General features: G+C 44.8%; 1 protein-coding gene across 1 annotated transcript in view; it reads right to left on the bottom strand.

The window, feature by feature from the left end:
- Positions 1 to 16,492: 16,492 nt before the first annotated feature.
- Positions 16,493 to 27,076, bottom strand: part of LOC141051197 (uncharacterized) — a 171,601-nt gene continuing 161,017 nt past the window's right edge. The window contains exon 5 of the mRNA XM_073548067.1: positions 16,493 to 19,976. Coding sequence (XP_073404168.1) covers positions 18,880 to 19,976 — 1,097 coding nt within the window. The 3' untranslated portion in view covers positions 16,493 to 18,879. The remainder of the gene's footprint in view (positions 19,977 to 27,076) is intronic.

Raw genomic sequence — 27,076 nt, forward strand, 5'->3', positions numbered from 1 at the left:
TAGTTTGTCATACACTAGCCAATTTCTGCCTGTGACATAGCGCTGTGATATTCACTGGGTCTCACACAATCCAAAAGTGTCCAGTGTCCACAAGTGTGTGCTGAAATTCAAAATCTCTGTTATCCTCTAGTCACATTTTTCACACCTGCGACATCAAGCCTGTGACATAGCGCTGTGATATTCAGTGGGCCTCACACAATCCAAAAGTGTCCATTGTCCACAAGTGTGTGCAGAAATTCAAAATCTCCGTTATCCTCTAGTGACATTTTTCACACCTGCGACATCGAGCCTGTGACATAGCGCTGTGATATTCAGTGGGCCTTACACAATCCAAAAGTGTCCAGTGTCCACAAGTGTGTGCAGAAATTCAAAATCTCCCCTGTCCTATAGTCACCTTGTACCTTGTTTTACATTACTATATAGTTTGTTGGATTTTGTCTACATTTCTACCAAAAATGAGGAAGGCTGGTGGAAGAGGCCGTGGAATTGGGCGGGGGTTGGCAGCTGGTAATGATGGTGTTGGTGGTGGATCTGATGGTAGTGGCAAAAGCAAAATAGGACCGAATGCAGGAGGTGTTGAGCCTGCATCATCGTCTGGCTCCACAAGGCCTCGAAGGCTTAGTTTTCTAGGAGTTGGCAAACCGCTTTTAAAGCCAGAGCTTCAGGAAAAAGTTTTGTCTTACATTGCTGACTCAGCCTCCAGCTCTATCGCCTCCTCTTCTGAAGTTGTAAAAAATAAAAGCACTGAGTCGTCATTGGAGGCTCATGTTCATGAACCACACCTTTCCTTGTGTCCTTCACCCCAACCAAGATTGAAGGATGACGCAGGCCATACTACTGATTACTCCATGGAGCTGTTTTCACATACCATGCCTGGATTATCAAGTGAAATGGTGAATTAACCAGGCCAAGATGAATCTGACATGGAGTGCACTGATGCACAGCCACTGATAGATGATTCTGCTGGTACATTCACTCAGAGCACTACATTGTCCTTGCAGTGTACAGAGCCAGATTCTGACCCTGATGAGACTCAGGTGCCCCTTCCCACACACTATACCACCATACACGGTGACACAGAGGAAGGTGCACATGACATTGAAGAGGAGGTGATGGATGACCCAGTTGTTGATCCAGATTGGCATCCATTGGGGGAAGAGGGTGCTGCTTCCAATAGCTCAGATGAGGAGGAGGAGCATCCACAGCAGACATCGACATCGCAACAGCTGTTATCTGACAGGCCCAGAGCACTCCAAAGACAGGTTCCAAAAATCAAAAGAGTTGCTGGACAGCTTGTCCAGAGAGTCAAAATATCACAGCGTGCTAGGCCGCAAAATGTCTGCCAAAGTAGGAAGAGTGCAGTGTGGCACTTTTTTGAACAAAATCCTCATGATCAGGCCAAGGTTATCTGTAAGAAGTGCGCAAAGACCTTTAGCCGAGGGAAAAATCTGAAAAATTTGAATACCAGTTGCATGCTTAGACATTTAACCAGCATGCACTTGCAAGCGTGGACACAACACCAAGCCTCAAGTACCACATGTGCAACTGATCACAAAGAAGGTAGTCAGCAACGCTACATTGTTTCCCCCACTGTAAGCCCACCGGTTAGCACAGCAGCAAATGTTGAGGAGTCGTTGCAAAGCCACAGCAGTCAGGGAATCCCACTGTTATATCAACGAAAGACTGATTCTAGGCCATCAGAAAGAACACCAACTCCATCACCATCATCAACCCTCTCTCAGTCCGCCCTGTCCACCGCTACTTCCACCATATGCAGCTCTCAAGTCCAGCTCACCTTCCCAGACACTATGAGTAGGTCAAGAAAGTACTCAGTCTCTCATCCGCGTACACTTGGTTTGAACGCCCACATTGCCAAACTAATCTCGTTAGAGATGATGCCCTATCGGTTGGTGGAAAGCGCAGCTTTCTGCGAACTCATGGCCTATGCAGTACCATGCTATGACCTACCCAGTCGCCACTTCTTCTCTCGCAAAGCCATCCCAGCCCTCCACCATCATGTGAAAGACGGCATTGTCCATGCACTCAAGCAGTCAGTGAGTGGAAAGGTGCACCTCACAACTGATGCATGGTCCAGTCAGCATGGCCAGGGCCGTTACATGTCCATCACTGCGCACTGGGTTAATGTAGTGGATGCAGGGTCCACAGGGGACAGCGGTGGTGGGACAGTGCTGCTTAGCCCACGGTATAGGAAACAGTTGGCTGTAGGCATTCGACCCTCCTCCTCCTCCTCCAGAAGCGAAAGCTCGTCCACAGAGCGCAGTCGTACGAGCACTCCATCTGCAGCTGCCACTGTTGTACACGAGGTGTCCCCCTATCGAGCAGCTAGTGGAAAGCGTCAGCAGGCTGTGTTGCAGATGATGTGTTTGAGCGACAGACACACTGCCGAGGTGCTGGTCGAGTACTTTCAGCGACAAACTGAGTCATGGCTGGGCAGTGTACATCTTGAGGCAGGCAAGGTAGTTAGTGATAACGGCCGTAATATTGTAGCAGCCATAGCCCTTTCAAAACTCAGCCACATACCTTGGTTGGCTCACACCTTGAACCTGGTGGTGCAGTGCTTCCTGAATAATTATCCGGAGTTAACAGCCCTGCTCCAGAAGGTGCGAAGACTGTGCGCGCACATCCGCCGGTCGCCTGTACACTCCATTCGTATGCAGAAGCTGCAGCGATTGCTCCACCTTCCCAACCACCGCCTCATTATCGACATTGCAACAAGGTTGAACTCCACCCTGCACATGGTTGAGCGGCTGTGCGAGCAGAGGCAGGCCATAATGCATTTGTGGGAGGATACACGGCCAGGCAATTTGAGAGCAGACATGGTGTTGACAGGTGTGCAGTGGTCGAAGCTGAAAGACCTCTGTAAAGTCCTTCAGTGTTTTGAGGAATGCACATGGCTGGTAAGCGCAGACGACGCCATCCTAAGCATGAGCATCCCACTTATGCGTCTGCTCATGCAAACTTTGACGCACCTTAAGGAGCTGGCGTCTGCAGCCAATGTTGACGAGGAGGAAGAGGTGGAGGGAATCCTTGATGACATTCAGCCATTGTCTGCTCAGGGACCTCTCCTGGACGAGGTGGAGGAAGAAGAGGAGGAGGAGGATGATGATGGGGATGATTACTTAGGGGAGGTGGATGCATCTCGTGGGGCAAGTGAAAATGTTGGCGCGGCAAGGTCTGGTACAGGGTTTGTGCGTGACTGGAGGGATGTGGATTTGCCAGAAAGTGCTCCTCCACCCAGCACTCGCAGTGCATCATTGACACCGGGAACATTGGCCCACATGTCAGATTATGCCTTGCAGATCCTAAAAAGGGACCCACGCATTGCCAAAATGATGAACGATGATGACTACTGGTTGGTCAGCATCCTGGATCCACGCTATAAAGGCAAATTACAAAACGTCATGCCACAGGAGAACCTTGACCTAATATTGGCTACTAAACAAGCAACTCTGGTTAACCGGTTGTGTTGTGAGTTCATTTTCCCCTTCGTCACTGAGGTCTGGTGAACTCCCTATTCTGGTAAAGGAAGGTAATGAGCCTGATTATCAGGCACCTGAGTCTAATGAGGATGACTGGCTGAGTGGAGTCACGGACTGGATATAAGGCTGCCGACGCCCTTCTGCCCTGCGAGTGATTTCTCTGTGGACTTCTAGGACACCAGTCTGATTCCTGCTCCTCTAAAGCTAAGTTTTTTGCTTTGCCTGTTGCATTTGTGTTTTGTTTTTGTTTTCCTTGCTTTTCTTGATTCTGCCATTCCCTGCTGGGGTGAGCTGAATCTCCTTTTGCTTGTTGCTCTGTCTTCAGAATATTCCTGAGTACTGACATAGCTTTTTGAAGCCTAGCGTCTTCAGGGCCTTTTTCACTGTCAGTCTGTTGGCTCTTATTTTCATAGGGTTTTTCACGGATTGCAGACAGCAGCCTTCCTGTCCTTTTCTATCTAGTTAGCTTGGGCCCCGTCTTTGCTCAGTCTATCTTCTGTCTGTGTTAGTGTTTTCATCTTGCTTCACTGTCATTATATGTTGGGGGCTGCCTATTGCTTTGGGGTCTGCTCTGGGGCAGTTTAGATTTCCTTTTTCTTTCTTTAGGCCTATTTAATTCTCCGGCTGTGATCGAGGGGTCTAGGGCATCGTAGGAACCCCCCACGGCTACTGCTAGTTGTGTTGATAGGTTCAGGGGTCTGCAATCCGATAGCTGCCAACTTCTCTGGTTTTCTGGACTTAGCTAGCATTTCTGTTTTTGCCTCCTACGGTGACTCAATCATAACAGAATCACCTGCCATACCGCAGATCCTAGGGTACTCAATAGCAGGAAAGAATTGTGCTTTAAAAAAAAAGTGTGTGTATATTCTTTCCTCTATATCTCTGAGGCCGTAGGGGGAATTTTTTTTTTCTCTTAATGGAGATAAAGCAATTGTCTGATTGTGTGGAGCAGCTCGCTGCGGAAGTGCGGGGAATTTCCGCCTACCTTGCTCATTCGCATGCTGTTGAACCAAAGATCGCTAAACCTGATGTATTTTTTGGGGATCGATCTAAATTTTTGAGTTTCAAAAATAATTGTAAATTATTTTTTGCCTTGAAGCCTAGCTCGTCAGGGAGCTCCGCGCAGCAGGTTAAAATTGTCATCTCTTTGCTGCGTGGCGATCCCCAGGATTGGGCGTTTTCTTTGAAACCAGATGATCCTATTCTGACTAATATGAACGCATTCTTTCAAGCTTTGGGGTTGTTGTATGACAAACCTAATGCTATTGATCAGGCTGAAAAGACCCTGTTGGCATTGAACCAGGGTCGAGATTCTGCAGAGTTGTACTGTCAAAAGTTCCGAAAGTGGGCGGTCCTTACTACCTGGAATGATAATGCCTTGGCTGCTCTCTTTCGGAAGGGTTTGTCAGAAGCCGTAAAAGATACTATGGTGGGATTTCCTGTTCCCTCTGGTCTGGACGATTCTATCTCATTAGCCTTTCAGGTTGGTCGGCGTTTGCGTGAACGCAGGATTGCACGAGAGGTGTTGCCACCGGTTGAACAGACGTCTGAACCTATGCAATGTGATAGAGTTTAGGCGTAATAAGCTGTGTTTTTTCTGTGGAGATGCCTCGCATATTATTTCTGTTTGTCCTAAACGAGAGAAACGCTTTGCACACACGTTTTCTGTTGGTGGTGTTCAACCTAAGTTTCTTCTGGCAATTACTCTGATCTGCTCCCTGTCCACATTTTCCGCCAAGGTTTTTGTGGATTCGGGAGCAGCGCTAAACCTAATGGACTTGGATTTTGCTAAACGTTGTGGACTTCCGATGACACCTCTGCAGACGCCTATCCCTTTGAGGGGGATTGATGCTACTCCTTTGGCTAAAAATAAACCTCAGTTTTGGACCCAAGTGGTCATGCGGGTCGCCCCAGACCATCAAGAAAATTGCAGATTTTTGGTGTTGCATGGTCTACATGATGCCGTTGTTCTGGGGTTTCCCTGGTTGCAAATTCATAATCCAGTTTTGGATTGGAAATCTGTGTCTGTGGTGAGTTGGGGTTGTACGTGTGCCTTTAGTGAGGCTCCATTTTTTTCCACCTCTCCTCAGTCGCATGATGTTCCTGACTATTTGGCGGACTTTTATGATGTATTTAGTGAGAATGAGTCTGCGTCCTTGCCTCCTCATAGGAGTTATGACTGTGCAATTGAACTAAGCCCGGGGTGTAAATTTCCCAAGGGTCGGCTCTTCAATTTATCTGTACCCGAGCACGAGGCTATGCGGTCCTATATTAAGGAGGCGTTGGAGAAGGGTCATATTAGACCATCCTCTTCACCCTTAGGTGCCGGGTTTTTTTTTGTGGCCAAAAAGGATGGTTCTTTAAGGCCTTGTATTGATTATCGTGCCCTCAATAAAATTACTATTAAATATCAGTATCGGTTACCCCTGATTTCGGATCTATTCTCTAGAGTTAGAGGTGCTTGCTGGTTTACCAAGCTTGACCTCAGGGGGGCGTAAAATCTTATCCGCATTAAGCAGGGGGATGAATGGAAGACGGTGTTTAATATTCCGGAGGGACATTTTGAGTACCTGGTGATGCCTTTTGGGCTCACTAATGCCCCTTCTGTCTTCCAGTGCTTCATGAACGATATTTTCCGAGACTTTGTCGATAAATTTTTGATTAGCTATCTGGATGATATTTTGATCTTCTCCAAGGATTGGGATTCTCATGTGGAACATATTCGGACTGTGTTCCGGATCTTGAGGGAGAATTCCCTGTATGTCAAAGGATCGAAATGCCTTTTTGGAGTACAGAGGATTTCATTTTTGGGATTTATTTTGTCTCCGTCAACTATTGAAATGGACCCGGCCAAGGTACAGGCCATTTATGATTGGGTTCAGCCCACTTCTTTGAAGGCCCTCCAGAAGTTTTTGGGTTTTGTTAATTTTTATCGGAAATTTATAGCAAAATTTTCTAGTATTGCCAAACCATTGACTGACCTGACCAGGATGGGTGCGGATGTGTTGAATTGGTCTCCGGAGGCGGTTGCTTCCTTTCAGGAGCTGAAGTGTAGATTTACCTCCGCCCCGGTTCTGCGGCAACCTGATGTCTCACTCCCGTTCCAGGTAGAGGTGGATGCTTCTGAGATTGGTGCAGGAGCTGTTTTGTCCCAAAAGGATCCTGTAACATCTAAAATGAATCCCTGTGCTTTCTTTTCCCGAAAGTTCTCTCCATCTGAACGTAACTATGATGTGGGGAATCGGGAACTGTTGGCCATGAAATGGGCATTTGAGGAGTGGAGACATTGGATGGAGGGAGCTAAGCATCAAGTTGTGGTCCTCACTGACCACAAGAATTTGATTTACCTAGAGTCGGCTAAACGCTTGAACCCTAGACAGGCTAGGTGGGCCTTGTTTTTTACATGTTTTGATTTTGTGGTCTCTTTTCTTCCTGGAACTAAGAATGTCAAGGCAGACGCCCTCTCTAGGAGTTTCTTTGCTGATTCCCCTGTGGTGACCAAGCCTGCTACCATCTTAGGCGAAGGGGTAGTTCTTTCTGCCATCTCGCCCGATTTGAGACTTGCTCTGCAAGAGTTCCAGGAGGACAAACCTGAGCGTTGTCCCAGTGGAAAGTTGTATGTTCCTGACCAGTGGAAGAAGAGAGTGATGTCTGAAGTTCATTGCTCTGCATTGGCTGGTCATCCTGGTGTTTTTGGTCCTATAGATCTGGTGAGTCGCTCTTTTTGGTGGCCCACCTTGTCTCATGATGTCAGGAATTTCGTGCAGTCCTGTGGGACTTGCTCCCGGTCTACATCTTGTTCTCGCTCTAGTGGATTGTTGATGCCTTTGCCGGTCCCCAGGAGGCCATGGACCCATATTTCAATGAATTTCATCTCTGATATGCCGGTCTCTCAAAGAATGACTGTTATTTGGGTGATTTGTGATAGGTTCTCTAAGATGGTTCATCTTGTACCACTCCCTAAGTTGCCATCTTCCTCTGAGTTGGTGCCCCTGTTTTTGCAACAGGTGGTTCGCTTACACGGGATTCCTGAGAACATTGTATCTGACAGAGGAGTTCAGTTTGTGTCTAGATTTTGGAGGACTTTCTGTTCCAAGCTGGGAATTCAGTTGTCCTTCTCCTCTGCTTTTCACCCTCAGACCAATGGGCAGACAGAGAGAACAAACCAGACCTTGGAGTCGTATTTGAGATGTTTTATTTCCGCTCATCAGGATGATTGGGTTTCATTTTTGCCCTTGGCCGAATTTGCTTTAAATAATAGAGCTAGTTCTGCCACTTTGATGTCACCTTTTTTTTTGTAACTTTGGGTTTCATCCTCGATTTTCTTCAGGGCAGGTGGAGCCTTCTGCCTGCCCAGGTGTTGACACTGTGGTGGAGAGAATGCACCAGATCTGGGACCAAGTGGTGGATAAGTTATCTCTCTCCCAGGAAAAGGTCCAGCGGTTTTCCAATCGACATAGGACCATTGGTCCCCAGTTTAAGATTGGTGATATGGTGTGGTTATCATCAAAAAATATTGCTATGAAGGTAGCTTCTCCTAAGTTTAAGCCTAGATTTATTGGACCTTACAAGATTTTGGAGATTATTAATCCGGTCTCTTTTCGTTTGGCTCTTCCTGTCACATTTAAAATCCATAATGTGTTCCATAAGTCCTTGTTGATGAGGTTTGTTGAACCAGTTGTTCCTGGGGTGGCACCTCCAGACCCTGTATTGGTTGAAGGTAACATGGAATATGAGGTAGAGAAAATACTGGATTCCCGTTTGGCTAGACGGAGACTCCAGTATTTGGTTAAGTGGAAGGGTTATGGTCAGGAGGATAATTCCTGGATCTCTGCCTCTGATATTCATGCCAAAAGATTGGTGCGTGCCTTTCATCGGGCTCACCCTGATCGCCCTGGTGGCGTGGTTGAGGGTTCGGTGACCCCTCCTCAAGGGGGAGGTACTGTTGTGAGTTCATTTTCCCCTTCGTCACTGAGGTCTGGTGAACTCCCTATTCTGGTAAAGGAAGGTAATAAGCCTGATTATCAGGCACCTGAGTCTAATGAGGATGACTGGCTGAGTGGAGTCACGGACTGGATATAAGGCTGCCGACGCCCTTCTGCCCTGCGGGTGATTTCTCTGTGGACTTCTAGGACACCAGTCTGATTCCTGCTCCTCTAAAGCTAAGTTTTTTGCTTTGCCTGTTGCATTTGTGTTTTGTTTTTATTTTCCTTGCTTTTCTGGATTCTGCCATTCCCTGCTGGGGTGAGCTGAATCTCCTTTTGCTTGTTGCTCTGTCTTCAGAATATTCCTGAGTACTGACATAGCTTTTTGAAGCCTAGCGTCTTCAGGGCCTTTTTCACTGTCAGTCTGTTGGCTCTTATTTTCATAGGGTTTTTCACGGATTGCAGACAGCAGCCTTCCTGTCCTTTTCTATCTAGTTAGCTTGGGCCCCGTCTTTGCTCAGTCTATCTTTCTGTCTGTGTTAGTGTTTTCATCTTGCTTCACCGTCATTATATGTTGGGGGCTGCCTATTGCTTTGGGGTCTGCTCTGGGGCAGTTTAGATTTCCCCTTTCTTTCTTTAGGCCTATTTAATTCTCCGGCTGTGATCGAGGGGTCTAGGGCATCGTAGGAACCCCCCACGGCTACTGCTAGTTGCGTTGATAGGTTCAGGGGTCTGCAATCCGATAGCTGCCAACTTCTCTGGTTTTCTGGACTTAGCTAGCATTTCTGTTTTTGCCTCCTACGGTGACTCAATCATAACACGGTTGGTTGAGGCATTCCCAGCACACAGCAGTGGTGATGGTTCTCACACGAGCCGTACGGACCGGGGGCAGCTTGGCAGAGGTGTTCGTGGTGCACACAGCAGAAGTGGCGTTGGAGACAGGGGTTTCATGACAATGTTGTGGACTGATTTTTTACGGACTGCTCACACAACTGGTAATACTGCATCGATGGAAAGTGACAGGAGACAGCAGTTGTCAACTATGGTTAACAACTACTTTTCCTCCCATATCGATGTTCTCCCACACAGGTCATTCCCCTTTGACTATTGGGCCGTTAAACTGGACACCTGGCCTGAATTGGCACAATATGCCTTACAGGAGCTCGCTTGCCCAGCTGCAAGTGTGCTATCGGAAAGTCTTCAGTGCAGCTGGATCAATCCTGACAGAAAAAAGGACCCGTCTGTCAACCCAAAATGTGGATGATCTAACCTTCATTAAAATGAACCATGCATGGGTTTCCAAGGATTTTGTCCCACCTTCCCCTGATGACACATAGGTTGCCAGAAAAATGGCTTGCTTTGGTCCTCCTCCTATTCCGCGAACTTGACCTATTTCGCCTTTTGCAGCAGCTGAATGACCCACATCTACATATGCCACTTTGTAAACCTCCCTAAGTGGGCGACCCCCGGGGTCACCACCTAGCGCACAAAACCGTGCGAGTGCCGTTGCCCTGGACAGGTGGGTAGGCTGACTCTTGGGCACGGGCACTGGCATAGGGTCCCTCATAGTGCAATCAAGTGTCTCTGACAGTGGTGGTGCACACCCGCCGTTAGACACACCGCCGTACTATGAGGGGCCCAGTGCCAGTACCGACGCCCACGATTGTGCCCCCCTTGCTTGGGCAGGGCCCCAGCATTTGCAATGTTTACCTCTCCCTGCTCCTCCGCTGTGTAGTCTGTGCTGTCAAATCCTTCACTGGGACTGCCACTACAAATTGATTGAACTGAAAGATGATGGTTAAGATGTAGCTATGCCCTGTCCTGCTGGCTGGGCTCTAGCTCCAGATGATCAGTGGCTTCCATTTCTTCTGGACGTCTACTCACAATTACATGCAGTGGTGATTTATCATCAGCTTTCATAGTTTTCCTACTCACAAACGTGTAACATTCTGGCGCACATTTCAAAATGTGCCCTCTCATGCCAATCAAAGAGAATCGCCTACGGCCTGTGGCTTCTGTCTTTTGCACTCCAAAGCTACGTGACAGATCATGATAGCCAGTGATCACCATGTTTACATCGCTCCCTGTGATAAAAATTGGATTGAGATGAGTAACAGTGATGGAATCAACGGAAGTGCGATACAGCAAGACTTTATTCACAAAAAAATGTTTTCACTGTCTCAACACACAAATTAATTGAGGGTCAGCATCGCCTATGAGAATTGTGACGGAAGTTTTTCCCGTGAATAATAATTCCTAGATTTCTGCAATCGATAGCCTTTATGTCACTAATTGTATGCATCTCATTTCCTATTGCGGAGAGGCTGGACTGTATTACTGAGACAGAAATATGTATGAAGATTTAAAAATAACACTAAAAGTATATAGTTGTGTATGCCTCAAATGCATTTCCTTTTTTCCACTTTTTAGATTGCTGTGTAATCCATACTGAGAACACGGAGATTTTACATGTTTAAACTATGCTATATATACCTGCTATCCAGTGATAAAGTACCCTTTCTCAACTTTGTACAATCTGGTCAAATCCATACTGGGCCTGAGAACATCTGAGTCTGCCTCCTGATCTATAGACATATATTTTTAATGTGTAAACTAGGCTACATGTATACATGTTATCCGGTGAAACTGTACCCTTTATCAACTTTCTACAATGTTGTTGAATCCATACTGGGCCTGAGAACGGCTGCCGAGCTGTTAAGCAAGCTACAGCACCTGTGGTTTGGACACGTAATTTTTTCAGGAATGACGGTTAGGCCTAACTCCGGAATTGCAGTTGACCTGAACTTACTGGGAAATCATCGTTCGCGGGGAATAATCTGAATCCCAGATCCCCATCACTAACGGAGTTCAGCAGTTTATCTGCACCTGTAAGCGACAAAAGCTGGTCCTTTCAGTGTAGCGTGCATGCAGCCCCGGACATGTACTGGAATGCTAGACCTGTTATTACTCGATCTCACGTGCCACAGCCTCGCGTATCCCTCTAGTAAGCTTGACGCGTACCGTGGGGCCATGCCGGAGTCTCGGTCGTTAACGGAATAAAGCTGAGAAATTGCTAGCACAACTACAAACGGACATACCACACCACACACAGAATCGACCAAAGCTTGCAATCTGTCCATCTTTTCTGTAGCTTGTATGGTAGTGGTTTCCCGGGTGCAGTCCAATTAAGCCACAGGCTCCACTCCTGGTGGTGCCCTTTTGGACATTCCTTTAAGGTTCAGCTTTGCAATCATACTGCCCCCGGAAACCAAAAATTTTGCCTTCAGGGACGCTGTTTGGAGGTTCGTGGGAATAACGCCGCCCGATCAGCAGTCGGCATATGGGTCGCCCTCCCAGGGCTGTGGGGTACTCGGTACCGGGCCGGTGTCAGTGGGATGTGTCACAGCAGCGGTGACCCGGACGGTGGCCGTGGGCGCCCATGTAAATGGCGTGGTATAATGGTAAAGAGTTTATATAGATAGTTTGACGCCACCTGTGGTGTTCGGCAACATAGATGTTAGGCCGACGCTGCATGCAGATCCTCTGGGACTGATGGTGTTGTGCAGCAAAGATGGTGACGCTCCCCACAGGTGGAGCTGGAGTCCCAGGGAAGTGTAGATGTAGTGATGGGGGAAAGACACAGGCGGTGTAGGTGCTGGTACCCAGATGTAGCGGTGCTGGAATAACTGTAGGACACCAGAACGTGCAGTTCCAAAGCTTTACTCACAGTCTGCAGGTTACACAGATGCCTGCCTCCGTGCTGTGTCCTCCGGGTCAGGACCTCTGCCAACCTCCGGGACCAGAATGGAAAGCTCCCTTCCAACACTCCGCCAACATGTACCTTCCTGAACGTCTCCTTTCTAGCGCTTGTGGGGGAAGCACTCACAGGACCGTGGTTCACTGAAACGCCTCCTGTCTAACAGATGTTCCTCAGACTTTACTTGTATGGCAGACAGCTGTAGCCTTTTCCTTCTGCCTTGCACACGTCGATGCTGGGGCCTCCGAGTCTTAGTTGGGTACAGAGCATTTATAGCTGCTACTTCCCCCGGTTTCTGCTGCAGGAACGTCAGTGTCCCTACAAACTCGGAGACGGGAATCCGGACCATGCGCTCCAGCTAGGAGTGAGCCTTAACTCTGCTGATCCTCCAGCTCCCCTTCTCACGTCCACACACTTCCCCTTCCCTGCATAGAGTGCCCTAACTTACCTCCTCCCGACCACAGAGAGCAGCTCCTCAGCAGTCAGGTTCAGAGGTCTCCCTGCTGGCCTGGAGTGGGAAATGTGTTGTGTGTTGGTTTCACTGCTAGAGAGATCCTTCATTGTTCCCAAGCTTGACAACACACTCCCTAGGAGGAAGGCAATGCCACAGTGGCGACCATACTCTTGGGGACGCCACAAGTGCACTGAGGCCCAGCCACTGCTGGATGATGCTGCTGGTACATTGACCCAGACCACTACATTCCCCTCGCACTCAACACAGCCAGAATCTGTCCCAGAGGAAACTCAGGTTCCCCTTCCCGCATACTATACCACCTTACACGGTGACAAAGAGGAAGGTGCAGATGAAAGTGCAGGTTCCTTGAGCAGGTGGGGGGGCATAATCATGGGCGATGGCACTGGCACAGGGCACCGCATAGTACGCAAAAGTGTCTCTGCCGGTGGGAGGGCCTAAACAGCCAAGTGCAGTGAGATGGAAGATGGGGACGACAAGGAGTTCAGAGTAGTGCAGGGATTCCCTAGCAAGCAGACTTATGTAATTGTTTTCAATGTTGGGACAGCAATTTTTGGGGAGCACTATACTCTGGTGAATGATATATGGGGCCCACCATACACTGGAGCATTCCAAAGGTGGACATCAGACACTGGAGCAGCATTTACAGGGCCCATTATACACTAGAGCAGTAGAAATGGGGCCCATTATATATGGAGCATTATTTGGGCCCATAAGACAGTGGAGCTTCATCCATTGGGACCAACATATACTGTAGTATTAAGTGGAGCTCATCATAAACGGTTTGAAACATTATATGGGAATAATGAATCCGTATGGAGAAATATATGGGCCTCATTACTCTGTATAGCGCACTAAGCGCTGGCCATAATACTGTATGGAGTTATATACTGTCCGTTTTTGGAGGTATAGGAGAATTTAAAATGGATATCAGTCATGAGATGTAAGAAGTGAAGCATTTTTCATTGTACTATACTGCTATTTCTCTGCCGTATCGGAGCATCATGAGTTGTGGTATGTGTTAAAGGGGCGCTCTTTGGTCCTGGGCCTTTAAAACCTGGAGCCAGCCCTCCCCCCCACAACTGTAGCCAAATAACCCCCATTTTTCAGTGCGTAACTAGTATTATGAAGTTAATTAAGTTTGACAAGCTTCAGTAACAAGAATTTATGCTTTTGGCATTCAAATGGGCACTGTTGGTGTGTTTCCTGTCCTCCTCTCACTGCCGACTTTAATTCTCCATTGACTTACATTGGGTTTCGTGTTTCGGGACGACCCCGACTTTTCCCTATAGTCGGTCGATTTTGCTCGACCCGACTTTTGGAAAAGTCGGGTTTCATGAAACAAAACTCGACCCTAAAAAAACAAAAGTCGCTCAACACTAGTCACGAGTAATCACCAAGCGCCTTTCAGCGTCCTCCTACTCCTCCAGGACCATAGCACGAATGTGATCGTTCACTGGAAACACAAGCTGCTTTGAGCACTGAGACCCCAGAACATCATGTTTTGTCTGGACTATGGTTTTGGGGCCTCCTCCACCTGCATCGTATCTCTGACAGCTTGTACTATGTCATTGATACCCTCAGAGGCAAACAGGTATCTCCTACCCCGTTCCTGACACTCCGATACTACTTCACCATCTTCCTCCTGGTCTGACCCCAGGGGTTGGGATTTCTCACTTGAACTCAGCTCCATCTCCCAACAAGATCTCTTAGCACATGAACCCGGACTGGGAGGCGGGGGGACAGGTAAGCCTGGACCTCTTCCCAAGTCAGGGACCTCTTATCAGACAGTAGGGATGGCTGCTCTACCTGGATCTCTGGTGGTGCAGGTGTCATAGTGTTCTGCCATATGTGTCTGGAAATTTTACGTGGCATATGGGGCATCGTCTGGTTTTTGCAGAGGCTTTGCCAGACCGTTTGGGAATAGGCAGGGGCTTAGCTGGGGTTCACTTATCCTGCACAGCACAAAGAGAGGGAATAGTCAGGGGCTGCCTAATGTGGATGGAGCTGCACACAGCACACTTACCCCGCCGTCCTAGTCGTCCTTCAGATCCTCCATAGTGCTCTTGAAAGCCCTGTGCCACTCGAGATCTAGATAAACAACTATTACCTGTCTCACTTGTATATCCATGTTCCACCCTAGAACGCACGCTGATCGCTAAGACGGCGCCTCCCTTGAAATCACCGGAAGCATGATGGCATTCTCCCCGTGTGAGTTCCGGAAGCAGTGGCACCATGCCGGCCGGCTTTGGAACCAAGAGCCCCCATCAAGAGGAAGCGGCTCTACCCATGAGCTCGTCCGCTCGACTGGTTTCTGTGGCTGAGGGACTCTCCACTGTCTTGGCAGGTGGAAGGATTGGTGTGCCGCACGATCCAGGGTAAGCTGAGCTTCTTCTTTCGTGCATCCCTCCATGCAGGGACAGGAAAAACACATGGAGGTGGGAAGGAAGGGGCCTTTTAACCTCTCCTGTGCTTTCTTGTCCTTGTGAAGAAAAGGAGGAGGACGACCTCCATGGAGCTGTCAGGAGGGACATCCTGGAAAAGGTTCTTACTGGCAATTAGATACATTTCCTGATCATCGCTCTATGCTCTAAATTATTTTTTCTTTCTTACATAATGTGTGACTTTACTTTGATTTTAGCGGCTTTTTGATAAATTTGTCAATAAAAAGAAAAATCGCTGTTTCCATGTGTGATTTCTCTTATGTCTAGGACACTATTGGCGAACCTATGGCATGCATGCCAGAGCACACAGAACCCTCTCAGCTGGCACGTGGCATCGCCTCATCTTTGTTCCGGAGCTGCAGCTTCCTGCCTCACACATTGTGCGGCCCAGCCACGGCTGGATGACAGCATCATTCAGCTCCATGGCCGCTGTGCCAGTGAGAGGAAGGAAGCTGCCGTTGCACAAGAGTTGAGTGTGGCCACTGTACCAGTGAAGCTGCTCTCGTGTGTGTGCCAGTAAAGTGGGTGTGTTTGTGTGTGTGTGAGTCAATGATGGGGAGAGGGCCAATGAAGGGAGTGATGGGGAGAGGGCCAATGATGGGAGTGATGGGGGGAGGGCCAGTGATGGGGAGAGGGCCAATGATGGGGAGAGGGCCAATGATGGGAGTGATGGGGAGAGGGCCATTGATGAGAGTGATGGGGAGAGGGCAACAATGGTATGATGGGGAGGAGGAAAAGATGGAGGTGGTGGAATGGGCAATTTCTACATGAAGGTGATCATGATGGGGCATATTTCTACATGAATAGGATCATGATGGGGCATATTTCTGCATGAAGGGGATCATGATGGGGCTTTTCTACATGAAGTGGATCAGGATGGGGCATATCACTACAAGAAGGGGATCATGATGGGGAATATTACTACAAGAAGGGGATCATGATGGGGCATATTTTTGCACAAAGGGGATCATGATGGGGCACATTTCTGCATGAAGGGGATCATGATGGGGCATTTCTACATGAAGGGGTCTATGATGGGGCATATTACTAAAAGAAGGGGATCATGATGGGACATTTGGCACGTGCTGGCACTTCGTCAGAAATAATTTGGTTTTAAGTTGCAGTTTGGGCACTCGGTCTCAGAAAGGTTCGCCATCACTGGTCTAGGAAAATGTGATTTGTGATTAAAATGTTCTGGACATGAAAATGGCTTCCTCCCTATTTGAGTTCTCTGGTGTGTAACAAGACCCAATTTATTTGTAAAATATTTACTACATTCTGTACATGAAAATGTTGTTTTCCCCTTTGTGAGTTTTCTGATGTGATAGAAGAGATGAATTGTTATTAAAACATTTACAACAACATAGGAAAAGAAATATGGATGCGCATAGGGATCGCCACATAAAAGCCTTTATTAAGAATGGCATTGGAAAACAAAAAAGACACAAATTTTAAAAACATATTTGAAAAGCCAATAGGACATTTACACGCAGATTAGGTGCGTCTATAGTTAGATTACCACCTATCCTCAGATAATCAATATATTACAGTTCACAGGATATCCAGCAAAGAAAATCTTAAATACAAAATAGAAGTTTAGTTTATACTGACATAGAATAACAAGCAAAGGAATATGAACAATTTGTAATGCCAGGATACAAAAAACTAAAAATCAAATATTCCTCAATTATGATTAATAATCACTGAAGTGATATGCATGTCTGTGCACAAGGACTTATACTAAGCAGATAACCATGAAGATAATCAAATAGGGCAAAATAAGCATAACAAGGAACCTATGAATGAGGAAAAAGTAGAATGAGGAGAGAAATCCCCATGCGTTTCGCCACACAAGCTGTAGCTTCCTCAGGGGTAAGAATGATAATGGTGTCAGATAACGTCCCTTATAAACACTTAAAGAAAATAGAATAATGAGGTAAATCATGTAATTACCAGGTGTAGGAGACAAAGGGAGTAAATCAGTGGGCTATATCAGACTTCGGAAATGTGTAATGCCCAACCATGAACACAAAAGACAAAGTTGATTTAAGGTCGCCAATGTGCAGGTGTGAATACGTTATCTTGATAATCTACTTGAAACACTCATTGCGCATGCCCGAGCAAGAAGTGGCAATGAAGTTTCTAGAGTTATAAATGGGCATGCGTGAACTAATTATCCGAAAGAGAAGGGCATGTGCAGGAAACCTGTTATAATTTGCTGAGAATCGTTTCATGCGTTCAAGATTAATTATACAGAATATATGAAAATTCAGTTGATCTATAGCGCAAGTGATGAAAGTACAATGTGAGACTGATAAAGTTATAGAAAAGCAAGTGTGGGGCATGCACGGAAGATCTCTGCACCACTAATGGTTTGTATGTAGACTGCGCATGTGTGAAAAGAGAAATCCTTACAATAATACATAGAATGTTCAATTAATCCATAGTGCGAGCACCCAGATTGTGAACATTAATGTGAAATATGATAAGTTTAAAGAGGAACACATCAGAGGACAATGAAAAACGAGAAATTTATACTGCAAGGGAGTATGTCCATACAAAATAGATATATGGAACATTCAGTAGATCTAGAGCACATGCACACATGATACAATATTGGTGCAGCAGCAGATATGTGAGAGATAATAAATCACGGAGATATTATATATATATATATATATATATATGTATATATATATATATATATATATATACATACACACGACAAAGAGATGGAGTGAAGGCATTATTATATCTCTAAATAATCCAATATAGTTCAAAATAAATATATAAGGGGCATTATAATGGCATATACATATAAGAAATATTATAGAAGCAAAAATCTATCTTTATCGAAGAAGGCCCAAATATAGAGATGTAATTGTGGAAAATAAAAGGAGAATATCAAGGTCTGTGGATTGGATTTCATCCCTTTTTGGATAACTGGCATTTATTGATAATTGCATGCATCTCCTGATCATCCCTGGTGTTGTAAATTACTTTCCCTTTCATATGTAATGTATGATGCTACTAAAGTAAAAGGGGGATAACTCCACTTACACCCTCCCTTCTTCATTGGGACCACTTCCCCGCCATATGAAGATTGCTCCGCACCCGGCATATAAGATGACACAATCGTATAAGAAGATCCCCCGACTTTTAAGATTTACTATTTTAACTGGAAAAGTTGGGGGGTTGTCTTTTACGCCTGGTCGTCTTATACGCCGGAAAATATGGTAATGCATGACTTTACTTTCACTTTAAACAGATTTTGATCAACTTGTCAATAAAAAGAAAAATCTCTGCTTCCATGTGTGATTCATCTGATGTTAACGAAAATGTGATTTGTGAGTAAAACGGGACATTAAAATGTCTCCCTCCCTATATAAGTTATCTGACAATGTACAAGACTATTTGTAAAACGTTTACCTCATTCTAGACTTGAAAAATGTTTTTTTTTTTACTCTGTATGAGTTTTCATATGTGAGCTAAGAGTGAAGCTATCATTAAAATATTTCCCACATTTTTTACATGAAAATGACTTTTTTGTGTGAATTCTCTGATGTGTAACCGAGTGTGATTTCTTTCTAAAAAATTTCCCACACACTGGACAAGAAAATGGTTTCCCCCCTGTGTGAATTAGCTGATGTGTAACCAGGTGCGATTTGCTTGGAAAAAATTTACCACATTCTGAACATGAAAATGATTTCTCCCTTGTGTGAACTCTCAGATGATAATCAAGAGTTCCTTTTTGTGTAAAACGTTTCCCACAATCGGAACATTAGAATGATTTCTCCTTTGTGTGATTTCTCTGATGTCTAACCAGGTGTGATTGTTTTGGAAAACATTTCCCACATTCTGAGCATGTAAACGGTTTCTCCCCTGTGTGAATTCTCAGATGACAAACAAGAGTATCTTTCTGTGCAAAATGTTTCCCACAATCGGAACATGAAAATGGTTTCTCATTTGTATGAATTCTCTGATGTCTAACCAGGTTTGATTTGCATATAAAACATTTCCCACATTCTAGACATGAAAATGGTTTCTCCCCTGTGTGAATTCTCTTGTGTATAACAAGATATCCTTTCTGAGTAAAACATTTCCCACATTCTGAGCATGAAAATGGTTTCTCCCTTGTGTGAATTCTTTTGTGTATAACAAGTTCTCCTTTCTGAGTAAAACATTTCCCACATTCTGAGCATGAAAATGGTTTCTCCCCTGTGTGAATTCTCTTGTGTACAACAAGATCTCCTTTCTGAGTAAAACATTTCCCACATTCTGAACATGAAAACGGCTTCTCCCCAGTGTGAATTCTCTGATGACAAACAAGAGTTCCTTTATGTGTAAAATGTTTCCCACAATCGGAACATGAAAATGGTTTCTCCCCAGTGTGAATTCTCTTGTGTAAAACAAGATATCTTTTCTTAGTAAAACATTTCCCACATTCTGAACATGAAAATGGCTTCTCCCCAGTGTGAATTCTCTGATGACAAACAAGAGTTCCTTTCTGTGTAAAATGTTTCCCACAATCGGAACATGAAAATGGTTTCTCCCCAGTGTGAATTCTCTTGTGTAAAACAAGATATCTTTTCTTAGTAAAACATTTCCCACATTCTGAACATGAAAACTGTTTCTCTCCTTTGTAAGTCCTTTGAAGTTGAATATCCTTTCTGTTATTTTTACTATGCTCAACAGTCTGTGAGGAATCAGAAGACAGGGCTTGTTGAAAAGGATCAGTTGAAAGCGTTTCAATGTGAGGACTTAAAGGTGGATCCGGGATAATGTTCTGCTCTTCATTTAAACCTGGTGTGACACCATGATCATCTGCTTTAAAACGTGAAGATAACAGATGTTCCTCTGAGCCTCTGCTACAGCCATCTGCCAAGAATAACATTTATTTTAATTTTATTCAACAACAGGGAATAGTATTCCTTTACAATATTAGATATTTTAAAGCAAATTTTATAGAAGCATTTCTATAAATATTTTGGTAAAATGAAATTGAGTAGGATAAAGTTGACATTAGTAGATGGCAAAGCAGGGACTATTATGTTTAGTCACCAAGTTGTGTACTTTCAATAGTTCACTTCTCTGTAGCTTTGTCATAGGTTCAGATTTCTTTGTGCCCATCAGCAACCTTTCCTAGTAAAACGTTTAGTAAAAACTCATGGAGACGCCTGTAAATCAGTAATAATAGGTGTCTGATGACAGCATTTATTCTTTATAATGCCAGACATACAGCTCTGGCAAAAATCAAGAGACCACTACAAAACTTTCAGTTTGTCTGATTTTTCTCTTTATAGGAATATTTCTGAGTAAAATGTAAATTGCTCTTTTATTCTATAAACTACTGACATTTTCTGACTCTTCGAATTTCCAAGCTCTAAATTTTGTATTTATTTAAGAAAGTGAGAAATGGTCAAAAGAACAAAAAAATGCAGTGCTTGCAGACATCAAATAATGCTAAGAAAACAAGTTTATAATCATTTAGAAACAACAATACTTATATTAACTCAGGAAGAGTGCAGAAATCAATTTTTTGTGCAATAACCATGATTTTTATTGACAGCTTTCATGCGTCTTGGCATGCTTTCCACCAGTCTTTCACACTGCTTTTGGGTGACCTTATGCCACTCCTGGTGCAAAAATTTAAGCAGTAGTTCTTTGTTTGTTGGCTTGTGACTATCCATCTTCTTGATTATATTCCAGAGGTTTTTAATGGGGTTCAGGTCTGGAGGTTGGGCTGGCCATGACACGGATTTGATGTGGTGGTCCTTCATCCTAGCTGTGTGGCATGGTGCACTGTCCTGCTGGAAAAAAACAGTCCTCAGAGTTGGGGAACATTGCCTGAGCAGAAGGAATCAACTGTTTTTCCAGGATAACCTTATATGCAGCTTGATTCATACGTCCTTCGCAAAGTATAACCTGCCCAATTCCAGCCTTGCTGAAGCATCCCCAGATCATCACCAATCCTCCAACAAATTTCATAGTGGGTGCAAGACACTGTGGCTTGTACGCCCCTCCAGGTCTCCATCTAACCATTAGATGACCAGGTGTTGGGCAAAGCTGAAAATTATGTAGAAGCAGAGAATATTCCAGCAGGAGACAGAGTTTCTCTAAAAATTCAGCATTTATTAATGCAATTTAAAAATATACAAAAATGGTGCACCACAAAATTTTTCTTGATACTAGCAATTTCCAGCATATTGCACAAAAAACAGCATAAGGCTATGGGCCCACGAAGCGTTTTAAAACGCACACTAAAAACCAGACTCCTTCCCAGAAATTGCGCGTTTTTTTCCAGCGCGATTTCACTGCGATTTTACCGCGATTCTGTTCACGATTTTGCCGTGATTTTCTCAAGCACTTTCCAAGCGATATGAAGCATCGCTTGGAAAGTGATTGACAGGTTGGTCACACTCATCAAACATAGTGTTTGACAAGTGTGACCAGGTTTTTACTATTGAGGCCGCCTATGCGGCATCAATAGTAAAAGATAAAATGTTAAAATTGATAAAAAAATAAAAAAATCGGGGTATATTTACCTTCCGACGTCCCGCGCTGCATTCCCGGGCCACAGCGTTCCCAGTAATGCCTTGCGAGACCTGTGATGACGTTGGTCTCGCGTTACTATAGCGATCTCGCGAGACCACTAGAGTCACGCGAGACTACGTCATCACAGGACCTTGCCGCAAGGCATTACTGGGAACACTTAGGCCGGGAATGCAGTGCAGGACGTCGGAAGGTAAATATACCCCGATTTTTTATTTTTTATTCTTTTTTTTTCTTACAGGGGTATGGTACCCAGGGCTTAGAGGACAGTCTCCTCTCCTCCACACCGTGGGTACCAACCGCACATGAGACGCTTAACTTCCCGCATGGTGGGCATAGCTGCATGCGGGAAGTAAGCGATTCTCATGCATTCCAATGGGTGCGGAATTGCGGCAATTCTTTGCGATTCCGCACAAAAGAATGAGCATGCTGCGATTTTTTCTGCGATGCGTTTCCGCCGCGGAAAAAAGCGCAGCATTAGCACAGCATGTGCGGAATGCCATAGGAATGCATGGGGGGCGTTTTGTACATGATTTTTAAACGTTTTCGCACCAAAAATTGCGGCAAAAACGCTTAAAAATCGCATCGTGGGCACATAGCCTTATACATAGCATTTTCCAATGCGTTTCGACATAGGTCTTAACCCCTTTACCCCCAAGGGTGGTTTGCACATTCATGACCGGGCTAATTTTTACAATTCTGACCACTGTCGCTTTATGAGGTAATAACTCTGCAACGCTTTCATGGATCCCGATGCTTCTGACATTGTTTTCTCGTGACAAATTGTACTGCATGTTAGTGGTAAAATTTCATTGATATAACTTGCGTTTATTTGTGAAAAAAATGGAAATTTGGCAAAAATTTTGAAAATTTTGCAAGTTTCCAACTTTGAATTTTTATGCCCTTAAATCACAGAGATATGTTACTCGGTACCAAGCCAGTCAGGCTCTCAAAAGGGGATGTCACTGTGGCAGTGACCCAGTCCATGGCCCTGGGGGTCCAGTAATTAAATAGAGGATAGTTATGTGGAGTTTAATTGTGACGCCTCCCGTGGTGTTCAGCAATGGGTGGCCGACGCTGCGGTTTTGGTCCTCTGGGGCTGATGGTGACACAGCAAAGATGGTTCAGCTCCCCACAGGTAGAGCGAGGCACCAGGGCAAAAATGTTTGATTGTTCAGATGTTGGTGAATGTTGGGGTGCAGAGAATAAGTGAAGGACACATAGAGGTGCAGTTTTCTTTACCTTTTACTTGAAAGTAGTTGCATTCCGGGGTACCACATACAGATGATGGACTGAGTCAGGCCCGCCTGGAGGCATTCAGGGGATCCACCCTGCCAGGTGGGGTTGGGGACCTTCCTCCTGCACTCTGTTTTCAGGTCCCTGCTGCTTGTAGCTAAGCTGCGGCCCGCTCCTGCGTGATGATCTCTAACCTGTATGACTGACAGCGTGAGCCTATATCACGGGTACTGTCCTTTTCACTGTCAAACCCGGACTATTGGTCTGCTGCCGTGCCTTCAGGTATTCAGTGTGTCCAAGGAACTAGCAGTCTCCTGTACTCCAGATTCGGCTGACAGGACGTACAGCTCCTGCCCAGCCAAGGACTCTGGCATCCTTTATTATATCAGCGCTTCGCTCCGGGGTCAGCTATACACAGTTTTTATTCCCCTGAGCTCTTGTCTCTGCTCCTGTCCCTTCCCTCTCCACAGACCAACTCCAACTGACTAACTGTCTTGTCATGAGCTCCAGCTGCTCCTGTTTCCATGACAACTCTCTTGTTTACTCTCTCAGCTGACTACTTACTGACTCACTAACCCCACCTGCTGGCCAGAATTTATAAGAAAGCTCCCCTTTCTGACCCACAGCAGGAATTGTCATGCAACCTGTGTTACCTGGCATGGGGACCCCCCTCCTGCCTCCAGGCATGACATCACCACTTAGAGGGAGGCAATGTCACTATGGCAACCAGACTCTGGGGTGCCACATTTGGCACACAAAAAATTTAGTAAGTAACATTTCCCATATGTTTACTTTACATCAGCACAAATTTGGGAACCAACATTTTTTTTGTAAGGAAGTTATAAGGGTTAAAAGTTGACCAGTGATTTCTCATTTTTACACCATTTTATTTTTAGGGACCACATCACATTTGAAGTCACGTTGAGGGGTCTATATGATAGAAAATACCCAAAAGTGACACCATTCTAAAAACTGCACCCCTCAAGGTGCTCCAACCACATTCAAGAAGTTTATTAACCCTTCAGGGGCTTCACAAGAATTTTTTGAATGTTTAAAAAAATGAACATTTAACTTTTTTTCACAAAAAAAAATTACTTCAGGTCCAATTTTTTTATTTTACCAAGGGTAACAGGAGAAATTGGACTGCAAAATTTATTGTGCAATTTGTCCAGGGTACGCTGATACCCAACCACTGTTTCGGTGTATGGCAGAGCTCAGAAGGGAAGGAGCGCTGTTGGACTTTTTCACTGCAAAATTGGCTGGAATTCAGATCGGACGCCATGTCACGTTTGGAGAGCCCCTGATGTGCATAAACAGTGGAAACTCCCCACAAGTGACCTTAGTTTGGAAACTAGACCCCCTAAGGAACTTATCTAGATATGTGGTGAGAACTTTGAACCCCAAAGGGCTTCACTGAAGTTTATAATGTTCAGCCGTACAATTAAAAAATCATATTTTTCCACAAAAATGATCTTTTCACCCCCAATTTTTATTTTCCCAAGGGTAACAAAAGTTATTTTTCCAAGGGTAACAAAAGTTATTCTGCAATTTGTCCTGAGTACGCTGATACCCCATATGTGGGAGTAAACAACTATTTGGGCGCATGGCAGAGCTTGGAGGGGAAGCAGCGCCATTTGACTTTTTTGGCTGGAATTGAGATCGTACGCCATGTCGCGTTTGGAAAGCCCCTGATGTGCCAAAACAGTGAAAACTCCCCCAAAATGACACCATTTTGGAAACTAGACCCCCTAAGGAACTTATCTAGATGTGTGGTGAGCACTTTGAACCCCCAAGTGCTTCACAGACGTTTATAACGTACAGCCATAAAAAAAAAAATCTTTTTTTCTACAAAAATTTTATTTTTCTCCACAATTTTTCCCCCAAGTGTAACAGGAGAAATTGGACCTCAAAGATTTTTGTGCAATTTGTCCTGAGTTGGCTGATGCCCCATATGTGGGGGTAAACCACTGTTTAGGTGCATGGCAGAGCTTGGAAGGGAAGGAGCACCGTTTGACTTTTTCAACGCAGGATTGGCTGGAATTGAGATCAGACACCATGTTGCATTTGGAGAGCACCTGATGTGCCTAAACAGTGGAACCCCCCAAAATCTAACTCCAACTCTAACCCCAACACACCCCTAACCCTAATCTCAGCTCTAACCCAAACCCTAACCCTAATGGGAAAATGGAAATAAATACTTTTTTTTAATTTTATTATTTTTCCCTAACTATGGGGGTGATAAAGGGGGGTTTGATTTACTATTTATAGCGGGTTTTTATGTTTGGCAGCTGTCACGCGCTAAAAGACGCTTTTTATTGTAAAAATAGTTTTTGCCTCACCTCATTTTGAGAGCTATAATTTTTCCATATTTTGACCAACCGAGTCATGTGAGGTCTTCTTTTTTGTGGGACGAGTTGATGTTTTTATTGGTATTATTTTTGGGCATGTGACATTTTTTGATTGCTTTTTATTCCGATTTTTACGATGCAGAAAGAACAAAAAAAACAGCATTTCATGAATTTCTTTTGGGGGGTGCGTTTACACTGTTCCGTGTGGTAAAATTGATAAAGAGGTTTTATTCTTCGGGTCAGTATGATTACAGCGATACCTCATTCATGTTTTTTTATGTTTTGGCGCTTTTATGCAATGAAAACAATTTTATATAAAAAATAATTATTTTTGCATCGCTTTATTCTGCTGTGTCATGGCTCATTTTTTGCGGGACAAGATGACATTTTCAGCGGTACCATCGTTATTTATATCTGTCTTTTTGATCGCGCGTTATTGCACTTTTTGTTCGGCGGTATGATGATAAAGCATTTTTCTTTGCTTTAATTTTTATTTTTTTAAGGAGTTCACTAAAGGGGTTAACTAGTGGGACAGTTTTATAGGGCGGGTTATTACAGATGCGGCGATACTAAATATGTGTACTTTTATTGTTTGTTTTTTTATTTCCAAAAAATGAATTTATTAGGGAATATATATATATTTTTTCATTTATTTAGGGATTTTTTATAAATTATTTTTACACTTTTTTTTTAAACTTTATTTTATTGTCCCGGGGGGGGACATCACTGTAATGTGTCAGATCGCTGATGTGACAGTTTGGACAGCCCTCTGTCAGATCAGCGATCTGACAGGCGCTGCACAGACTCCCTCACTGCCTGCTCTCTGCAGACACTGAGAAAGCCGCCTCCCTGCAGGCCCCCGAAAGATCAGCACATCGCGCTGCTCCGGGAGTCTCAGGGAAGCACGGAGGGAGCCCCCTCCCTGCTGATGCTTCCCTAATCCCCCGGTACACTGCAATCATGTTTGATCACAGTGTGCCAGGGGTTAACGTGCCGGGGTCGGTCAGTGACCGCACTTGACACATAATGCCGGGTGTCAGCTGTGATAATCAGCTGACACCTGGCTGCGATCAGCGGCGCCCGACCCCCAGGGAGCGCCGCTGATCGCTTAGTCGTACTATCCCGTCCCCGGTCTTAGGAGCCCGGGTACCATGTCTCATGTCAGAAAGGGGTTAACCATGGCTTAAGAGAAAAAGAACTAAGATAGTTTTTATAGCTCCTCCTGTCTGAGTCCCAGCTGATTTCATTAGATTTAATTTTTTTTCAGTTAGAGTTTAGAATTTTGTTGTGTGAATGTGTCACGCCTAATTGTGGACAGAAGAACAAATTGTAGTGTCAAGAAAAAATTTCATATAAAAACATACAAAGCAACTGACAAAAAAAAATCAGTTATTTAAAAACACACATTTATGAAAACGAAGACAATTTATATGAAAGCTTGTCAGGTTTTAATACTGAAGAATTAAATCTTGTCTATGGTTTAAACCATGTGGTGTTCTAGTTTTGAGGGTAAAGGTCCAGAAGGATTCTATATTTATAAGTTTCCTCCTGTGATCTCCACCTCTATAAAAGGTCTATATACCTTTTCTATTACACAAAAGACAAAACCTGATGTATCACCCATATGCATCTGTGAAAAATGTCTGGAGATTGCAGAAGAGGAAAAGCTGCAAGTTAGTTGCATAAGAGTGACATCTTCTGATTCTGGTTTTTAAAGAACGTAGTGCAACTGGAACGCCCGCCAGGGCTGTGGGGATACTTGGTACCGGGCCGGTTCTCAAGGGAATGTGTCATGGCAGCAGTGACCCAGTTCGTGGCCCTGAGCGTCCTATGAAAATGATA

This window comes from Dendrobates tinctorius, unplaced genomic scaffold, assembly GCF_039654945.1.
Source record: "Dendrobates tinctorius isolate UK_male_01 unplaced genomic scaffold, ASM3965494v1 ptg000155l, whole genome shotgun sequence".
Taxonomy (NCBI): domain Eukaryota; kingdom Metazoa; phylum Chordata; class Amphibia; order Anura; family Dendrobatidae; genus Dendrobates; species Dendrobates tinctorius.